Here is a 10,155-nt window from a genome sequence, read left to right as displayed (position 1 = left end):
TAAATTATGCAATTATAATGTCATAAAATAAATGATTTTAAAAAATAAAAAAAAAAAAAAAAAATGTTCACTGATAAACTTGTTAGAACATGGATGAAGCATCTGCCAACCATCCCAGCACAGATAAAAGCAGAATTATGCTGCAACAGTGACCACTACAAAAACAAAACAAGAAGTGTTAGCAAGGATGTAGACATCATACAGCCTGTGTACTGTCTATGTGGAACTCCATGGCCTCCCTGGCAAACAATAAAGCAGGGTCTCAGAAAACTAAAGGCAGTGGCATGAAGCTCAGGTGGTGAATGCTTGCTTATATGCATGACGCTCTGGATCCAACCCCTATAAAAGGAGCTTGGTGGTGAGTAATCGTTATCCCTAAAATCTGAATGAGGATCAGGAATTTCAGGCCATCTTCAGCTACAACAAGAGATCAAGAACAGCCTGGCTAAATAAGCCATGATGCCCTGTCTCAAAAAAATCTACAAAGTCAGATCTATCAATAATCCAGTGTTATAGGGCCTCTCCCCTAGCTACAGAGCAATTGGGAGTCATCACTTTTATTAAGAGGTACAGCCACAGGTAAGTCACCCATAATTGAGTAAGAAGCCCCACAACTACACAAGTGCAAGCAAGCAACTTTTACTAAAGCCAGTGGGATACAGACATCAAAGCAGGAGAGGGATGTGTTAGACAAAAAAGGTTCCAGAGGGGGCAGGGTGATGTGCAAGAGAGAAACAGAGGGCTGTATATGATCAAAATACATTATATGTATGCAAGAAATGGTCACAGAATAAAATCTACTGAAAGTGGTCATATGAATGATAAACACAGTTCTGAAACACACACACACTGTGTGTGTTTGTATATGTGCATAAAGCAGGGTCTCAAACATATTTGTTCACTCATGTTCATATCAGCAGTGTTCCCCAGAGCCAAAAGTAGAAGCAACCTGGTATCATTTAGTAAATGTAGTATCTGTAAAGTGTATAGTCATACTCAAAAATAGTACTCAGTCTTAGGAAAGCAGGGATTCTGGCCCATACTATAACATGAGGAAATCTGAAGATGTTCTCTGTGAAGACAGTCAGTCTCCAAAGGCCAAATGCTGAATGGATTTGTCTAAGTGAAGAAGGGAGAATAGAGTGCAGTTGTGAGGGAGAAGGCTTTGTTCAATGAAGAGTGCTTCAGAGCTGCACAGTGGTGATGAGTGAAAGACCAAGGCACAGTAACATGTGCCCAGAATGTCACTGAATGTTCACCTAAATGTTTAATGTCTGCCACATGGTCTGGGATTTAATTCCAGGAAAACAAATGGGGGTGGGTATAGAGATGGGTTAGCAGTCAAGAGTACTCGCTGCTCTTGCAGAAAACTGGAACTGGGTTCCCAGCATCAAGTAGCTTAGAACTATGCTGTCTTCTGGTCTCCTGGGCACTCAGACACCTAGAAACAGACATATTCACATACACACAGAATGCACACATACACACACGTATACACACATACACACATATTCAAACAAACAACATATAAATGCACGTACATGCATGCTCACCCACATACATAGACAAAAACAAATAGAACATTTTCCACAGAAAATATCTACAGCAGTTAATACCATCATTTCTACTTCCCCTTCTTAGAATCATTTACTCCTAATTTCCTGAACATCTTTGAGCAAACACATCTAGACACACCTGAGCCACTTGTGTATGAAGCTAAGTTCAGAGCAACACATTCAGTTTGTATTCTGTAGTCGTTGTTCTTGTTCTTAAATCTTTAAAACTTCATAGAAGAGGGAGAGGAAAGACTGCAAGAGCTGGAATACAGGAAGTCTGCTGTGAAACAGTTTTTCCTAGAAATGACTGCATAAACAAGACCTGAGCTTTGTTCATGGACATATTAACATGGGAAGAGGAAATTTCATGGGGCCTCACTCATCCAGCAACGACTACAAGCAACTAATGACTGCTGGGAGAGGGGAATTGCCTCATGGTCCAATGCAGAGTGATCAGCCCTTAACCCATATATACACAAACATTACAACAGAGATTCAGGAAGAGTTGTATTTATATGTCTGTGCATACACACACACACACACACACACACACACACACACACACCACGTATGTGAAGGTTACCTGGGAAGTCTTGAAGGAGAGAAAGGAGGGAGAAATGTGATGGAACTCTAGTTCAGTCAAAAATATATTTTAAAATAAATGACTAGTTTGCCTTCAAATAAAAGTAAAGCAAGACTCAAAATTTTTAAGTATTATGAGTTTTAACAATATGCACAGTGAAGTACCCACCCTTTACATTATTTCTCTTCATACAATCTGCCTTAAAGGGGGACGTTTTGAAGGGCATTCTAAACTGATGTATTACCTCCATCACAGAAACTATCATGATGCATATACACAGTAAAAGAGTAGACACACACAGGTACGCATGAGTGTCTATGAACAAACAGTAATCTCAAAAAGAAGTGGAAGTCCCTGTCTGTCTTTAAATCCCTCAGCCCATTTCTGTAAGACTGTTCGCAGAGCAATTCTCATTCCCAAACAATAGTCATGCTCTGCCTATTCGCCACACTCCATCTTGGCTTTTCCCCATGTGCTCCAGGATTCACCAACTCCACCTTCTTGGCCCACCTCCAACACCCAGGCACTCCTGAGGCAGAGTCAGGAGAACTCTCAGCTCTATGTCAGCTAGGCAGGTGTGCAGTCATCTCAAAGAAGGCAGAAGGTGAAGACCAGCCCCCAAGTTTGCCCTTTGAACTCCATGCATATGCTAACACACACACATATGAGCATACGGACACACAAATACAACACAAAGAAAAAAATGTGAAAATGCAAAAGCTAAAATTTCCCAATATGATGTACAGTTTTCAGTCTACAAAGTAACAGGTATGAACCCTATAAGACGGGGAGCAAAAGAAAAAGACACGAAGCCCAAGTGCTGTGTCCATTTGGAAGCCATCATTAGGAAAAAGAACTCTTACATCTGCAAGCAATCAAAGCTCCACCCAGGGAGTTATGCTGAAGTAGCAAACAGAAAAGAAATTTTCAGCGCCATATACAATATATATAATGATGAGGAGAAAAGGTCATAAAAAATGGGAAAGTACTTCATCAAGTATATCTTGTTTTACATGGACCATGATAGTGCTATCTGGGAGGAGAAGGCTTTAAAATCCTTCCAATAGTCAACAACTATGAACCAATAGACTGAACACTTCAGCCTTAGGAAACAGGAAAGTATTGAAAGATTAGGTGTCTATTTCCATGTATCCACATACAGATCTGGAAATTCAGCAATTTTATATATAACCATGAAAATAACAACTGTTATGACACCAATTGAAAAAAGAAAAAAAAAACATGCCAGAACATTCCTGAAAACAGAATGCTATGGTAAAAATACTTTAAAGTTAATATCAGCTTAGTTGTCTGTGAATTACCAGACATAAACAGAAAACACCTAACAATATATTACCCAAGTTTTAGAAAGGAAAATTACAATTTTCCAAACCTTCTTCCAAAAGCTATCGAGAAATACACCATGAAGTGTTACCTTTATCACTCATTACTTGCTTTTCTTACACTCCAGAGTAGAAGTGGTATACGAGCAGTAAAATGCTTGCAGGCAGCCTGCCATTACAGGCGACCACTATACAAGTTCTATTCAGAGGCATTTTTAGAATTTTAAGGCACCTTTAACTGTCATTTTGAGTCTTTAGTCTTCCAAAAGATGAATACTTTGAACTATTTCCCCAAGTCCTAGAAAATGCTTTCATTCTTCCTGTCCTTTAGACTAGTGCCTTCTACTAGTGGGAAGGGGGGAGGGAGAGAGGGAGGGAGGGAGGGAGGGAGAAAGAATGAATGAAAGAAAAGGAAGGAAGTAAGGAAGGAAGGAAGGAAGGAAGAGGGGAAAGGGAGGAATGAAAAAGGGAGGGAAGGAAGGAGGAAGGGAGGGAGGGAGAGAGGAAAAGAGGGAGGGAGAGAGGGGGGAGGGGAAGGGAGGGAGGGAGGGGGGAGGGAGAGAAGGAGAAAAAGGGACCGGAAGGGAGTGGAGTGGAGGGGAGAAGAGGAGAAGGGGGGCAGGTAGGTCAGCAGTTGCTGCCATCAGGCTGTGCCCTGATCTAAGTAGCTCCACAGTATGTAAAATATTGGTTTGCTCAGAAAATTCTTCAGCCAAAAACATTTCAGTATACAAACAGCATTTGACTCCATTTGGAGAATGTAAAATGATTCTTCAATTAACAAAATCATAAACAATATCACCTGTCATCACCCACAAGGCAGTACTAAAAAATGGAAAGGGTGCCATCCTGTAAACTGGAACTGCAAGAGTCTGTATGCACAATAAAATAATATCAAGGAGACCAAGTCTTTGAACAAACATGAATACACACACATACATACACACACACACACACACACACACACACACACACGCATGCATGCACGTGCATACTCACACACACACAAAATCTTGTGTAGCAACTTTCGATTTATTGATCAAGCTAGTGCTAAGGTGACTAACATATTACCTGAGTTTTAGAGAGGTAAAATACAACTTTCCAAACATTTACAATATCCCATATGTAAGTCTATTTAGGACATTATAAGACATATCACAAAGACACAAGGTATCGTGAAGCAGTGACCTAGACTTGAGATCTCTGTTCTGTTACTGGTGGTCTGTCTCACACTAACTAAACCTGCTTCACACTCCTGGCAACATCCAATGAGAATTAAAATCAAAGCACTCTGAATACTTAAAAAAAAAGTACAACTGAGTACTAAGAGTTTCAGTAATGTAGTGATAATATTGTCCAAGCCTCATTTGTTAACACTCTGTCCCCAGTTGGTGGAAATGTCTGAGACAGCTATGAAAGCGTTTGGAAATGGAGCCTGGCTGGAGGAGGCCCACTGCTCAGGGGCTCTGAGGTTCTCCAAACAAGCCTGACTCCTTAACTCACCCCAGCCCTACCAGCCTCCTGTATGTAGATGAAACTGTAACCAGCCAGCTTTCTGCTCAGTTTCCAGGCCTTCCTATGAAGAGGGACTGTATCCCCTCTGTACCTACAAGCCTGAATAAGCCTCTCTGACTTCAGAGTTGGTGTTTGTTGTGTATTATCATCATGGAAGAGATGAAAGGACAACAGTCAGTGGAAACTGTAACTACCTGTGATGAGGCTGTGAAGGAAACTGTAACTGCTTGTGGTGAGGCTGTGATGGAAACTGTAACTACCTCTGTTGAGACTGTGATAGAAACTGTAACTACCTCTGTTGAGACTGTGATGGAAACTGTAACTATGTCTGGTGAGGCTGTGAAGGAGACTTTTTCTACTTCTGGTGAGGCTGTGAAGGAAACTGTAACTACCTTTGGTGAGGCTGTGATGAATTGAAGTGATGCACCACCCACCTTTCAAGGCAGCCTTCCTGTCTTTCCAGATAACTCTCAGTCAGTGTGATGTAGACAAAAGTCTGAACTTTATCCATGAGGGCCACTAACATATCTATTCTTTACACTTTAGTTTCAGAAAAATTCATTTAATTACTACGTTCTTCCTGAGGCCTGCACATCTAATCCTTATTTCTAATTGTTAACTTGAAGGGCAGTGAAGTGTCTCCCTGCTTAAAGGCATTGGCAACACCAGCCTGCTGACCTGTGCTTAATCCCCAAAATGCACAGAAAGAAGGAAAGAACCAATTCCACAAAGATATCCAATGAACTCCACACAGACACTGTAATAAACACAGTGCACACATAAGCATCAAGTGCACACAAACAGTAAAAGTAACAATAATAATAAACTTCAAATCCATTGTTTAAAAAGCTACACGTAGACATACCAAATGTCCATATTAATGAATGCATGTTTGCGCAATGCGCATGCAGTGCCTGCCAAGGCCTGAATAAGGTCTCCGGTTCCCTAGAACTGAAGTTGCAGGTGGTTGTGGCCACCTTCTGAATGCTGAGAACCAGACACAAGTCCTCTACAGGTGTTCTCAACCAATAAACCAACTCTCCAGCACCCCAAAATTATATTCTGTTTTTATTTTTATTATTTAATTTTATTATTTAATTTTAATTTATTATTTAATTTTATTTATTTATTTTTTGGTTTGGTTTGGGGTTGTTGTTATTGCTACTACTGCTGCTGTTGCTGCTTCTCGTATTTTGTTTATTTCGTATGTTTGTTTGCTTGCTTGTTTTTTACCTTTTGAGGCAGGGTTTCACTGTGTATCTCTGGCTGTCTTATAACTTATTGTGTAGCCAGGCCTTGAACTGAGTGCTAGGATTAAAGTCATGGGACCCGACACCCAGGCCAAAATTATCTTTTCAGTGGAGTGTTAGCAATGCTTGTGCTCCGATATCTTACACAGGCTAACCTATTAGCCTAGAAACATTGTAACCTCATTCTTTCAGCCAGTAAAGTCCTCCCAGCTGTCATGACCCCTCTCAAATGTCACTATTTCAAAAATCTCATACTAACAGTCTAAAAAAAAGTCAGATTTTATTCAGGCTTCAAATATACCTCTGTTATAGCACCTACAATCCTGCAGTAACATGACCCGTGAACATCTGTTAAAGAAGAATGGTCTCATAATAAAGTTTTCTCCAATAGTTTAAATTCTCACAGTGATTAAGTGAGAAGTCAAGTGAAGATATTTATATCTGCTGGGCAAATGAAAGAAATAAGCATGCTTTATCTTATTAGCCACAGTGGAAATTACAGTCTCAAATCTTTTCAAAATTACATGTAGCATTTGTTTTGTGTTTCTGGCCATCAGATGCTGTATGGCTAACTAATTCAGGTTTACTCCTTCTTCGGGCATGCTCAGGCAAAGCAAGATTCTCAAGAAATAAGGAACAAACTTACCAGTCTACGCCTTTCTTCTTCTACAGCAATAAGTAGCCTTGCAAATTCTTTCAGTGATTGAGCTATTTAAAAACAAGACAGAGAGAAAGACATTAATCCACTTTCAGGGCTAATATTTAATTACATAGGAACAAACATTACAATGAAGTTAGTTATTCATTTGTATACCTTACATTATGTGGTTTTGTTTGTATATCCATAAAAGCTTGTACGTAGTAAGAGGCTAGTGACTAATAGCTGTGGGTAATAGACGCTTGTTTCTCTATGAGATACAAATTAAGGTCTATTAGTTTGTCTATGACAATCCTAAATCAAATACAAATTACATATTTAATATATGAAACATAGATATAAATAGTCCTGAATCTCTTTCAACAGTGGTCTGTGGGTATAAAAATAATTTTTAAATCTATAAAAGGCAATAAGCCAGGCAGAGGAGATGGCTCTGCTGGTGAAAAGCACTTGTGTGAGCCTGAGGACCTGAATTTCAATCTCCAGCACCTACATAAAAAACTGGACATAGCCGCACATGCCTATGACCACTGTGCTGGGATGGGGGAAATGATACAGGACAGATGAGGACCACTACCTCAAAGAAATCTGGTGGAAAATGATAGAAGAAGATACCATGCATTCTCCTCTGACCTCACACATGCACATGAGCATATGAGTGCATGCATACACGTATGTGCATGGATGCACACGCATACACTCAGGCCAACACATGTGCATTGCCTAAGAAATATAATACTGTACAGCTATACTTAGTAGAGTCCAGTAATGCAAAGTTCCCCCACGAAATTCTGTTAGCTCAGGAATATAATGGAAAAAAGGACAGAAAAAAATGTAAGCTCCAGAGGGAAATATGGGGATGCACAGGAGGGAGAGTTGCTGACCTCCCCTGCACTCTTAACATACAATACCTATGACAGACTGCAGCAACTGCCCAAAATCTTGCAAGACTAAGGCCAGCAACCTTCATCATAGAAAGGGAATGAAGTCACAACTTTCCACCCATTCCTAAGGATTTGTTGATGGTTGAGGGGAGAGGAAAATACATTTTTTCTTCAGTGTCCCAGGTCTTATAAACAATCTCTCTCTCGTGATCTTCTAAGTAACTCTAATGAAATTCCATTGGGGAATTTAAAAGACGTGACAGTAGAAGAGGATCCAAAAGAGTTGAGGGAGACAAAAGAGGGCAATAAAAATCAATCAAATACATTATATAAGTGTATGAAAATGTCATATTGAAACCCATTTTATGACATGAAAAAAACACACACTAGATGGATGGATAGATAGATAGATAGATAGATAGATAGATAGATAGATAGACGTAAATTTATTTAGCTGGGAAATAGCAACATACACCTTTAATGCCAACACTTAGGAGGCACAGGCAGGAAGATCTCTGGGTTCAAGGCCAGTCTGATCTACAGAGCATGTTCTAGAAGAGTTGAGGCTAAACAAAGAAACCTTGTCTTGGAAAAGAAAAGAAAGGGAAGGGAAGGGAAGGGAAGGAAAGGAAAAGAAAGGAAAGGAAACCCACATACAACCTTGTAGATAATTACGATATGCTAAGAAAAACATCTCAAAATAGAGAGTTTTAACTAAGAGTACAATTACATAGCACTTTTTTTTTTTTTTACTTCCTTTGAGTAAAGAGAGTCACCAGAACAAGGTTGGATTGTTTGATGGGTTAAGGATGTCATGTTTTCTTTACTGTTACAAAAAAATAGTTTGACAAAAGCAACTTAAGGGAGAAAGAGTTTATTTTAGGTCACAGTCCCGGCTGAGTCCATCAAGCAAGGAACAGAAGTAAATGGGAGTGGATATAAGCAGTGAGAACCGGCAGGACCAGAGCCTGCTAGTTTTTGTTAAGTTTAAAAACAATCTATAGTTTTTAAAATACATAACAAAAGAGGAAGATCCTGCAAAGTCTCTGTTTTCTGTAGCACAAATCTGAAAGGGCCCAAGTTGCACATGATAAAATTTGCCCAAGTTAAATCATATCTACCACAAGTAAGCCAGTGAGGAACCCTGAAACAAATAGTCCTTCACTTAAGAATTCCAAACAGCAGCCTAGACCCTCTGGCTAAATCAACTCTAAAAGTGACCTCAGGCTCCTGGTCACTAGGAGACACCTGCTGACATCCTCAGGCTCCAGATCACTCCAGAGACACCTGCTCATGCCCACAGGCAGGGTCCTGGGTCACTCAGGAGACACCTGCTGACACCCACAGGCTCCATCAGGGAATCCACTAAGGTGCAGTTGCTTTAAATAGGAGTTTGGTTTCTGAGTAAGAAATGAGGTTCTCATTTCTATCTCCAGTGCTTCGCTTGTACAAAAGAGAGTGACGCCATTTTCTACTTCCATTAAACTGGTCTGTTTCCCATATAAATACTATTTATAAACTCGGCAAGATAATAGCTGATTATAATGTAAATGTCTGAGAAGACAAACTTTACCATTCAAAATAAATTGAATGTCTGGTTCCCCACAACAAAACCCACCCGCCTCCAATGGTTTTAAGAAACTGGATCCAATCTGACAATAAATTTTGTTCCCTCTTTTTCTTTTGTTGACTTTTCAGGGGAAAGTCTTCAAACAAACAAAACCCCAAAAGCTAAACTTGTTCTTTTTAAATATTATAAAGCCGGTTCCACTTAAAAATACATATTTTTGGTCCAAACAAAGACATTTGTGTTCTTTGAGAATGTAAACACATGGCAACAGTGATTATCTGTCTCGTAAATTGGTTGGTGGACCGTCCGTCGACTTCAGAAGAAAGTGGCTGATGCTTCTCTAACTCCATTGTAATGATCGAGGGGTGCTACATTAATAGCACACTTGAAGAACAGAAATAAGACAAGAAGCCCACAACATGAGCATAAACGTCTCGTTATTATTACATAAGCCAGAATTTAAGAGAACGGGTTCCTGGGGATCTCCATTTACTACTCTCCCTCAAAAAGTCCAACGGAAAACTGTCAGAAGCTGGGTAGAACCAGGTGTGCATTGTTCCTGGGCAGTCACTAGAGATGAAAGGGCAGTGTTAGCACTGTTAGCATGCACAGCCACAAGTGCTGTAAAAGACCACAAGGAGGATTGCAAGCAATCCCTCTAAAGTCAAGAACAAGACAAGGATGTCCACACTCACCAGGGTTATTCAATATATACTTGCCATTTTAACCAAAGTAACTGAGCAAGAGAAAGGAAGGAAGGAAGGGAGGGAGGGAGGGAGGGAGGGAGGGAAGGAGG

General features: G+C 40.0%; 1 protein-coding gene across 1 annotated transcript in view; it reads right to left on the bottom strand.

The window, feature by feature from the left end:
* The window catches only part of Arhgap42 (Rho GTPase activating protein 42), a 231,360-nt gene that overhangs the window by 131,030 nt on the left and 90,175 nt on the right, over positions 1–10,155 (bottom strand). The window contains exon 3 of the mRNA XM_028763356.1: positions 6,894–6,955. Within this exon, the coding sequence (XP_028619189.1) occupies positions 6,894–6,955 (62 nt within the window). The remainder of the gene's footprint in view (positions 1–6,893; positions 6,956–10,155) is intronic.

Source organism: Grammomys surdaster, unplaced genomic scaffold (assembly GCF_004785775.1).
Source record: "Grammomys surdaster isolate TR1022 unplaced genomic scaffold, NIH_TR_1.0 138, whole genome shotgun sequence".
NCBI classification, from domain to species: Eukaryota; Metazoa; Chordata; class Mammalia; order Rodentia; family Muridae; genus Grammomys; species Grammomys surdaster.
This window is presented reverse-complemented; position numbering and strand designations above follow the sequence as displayed.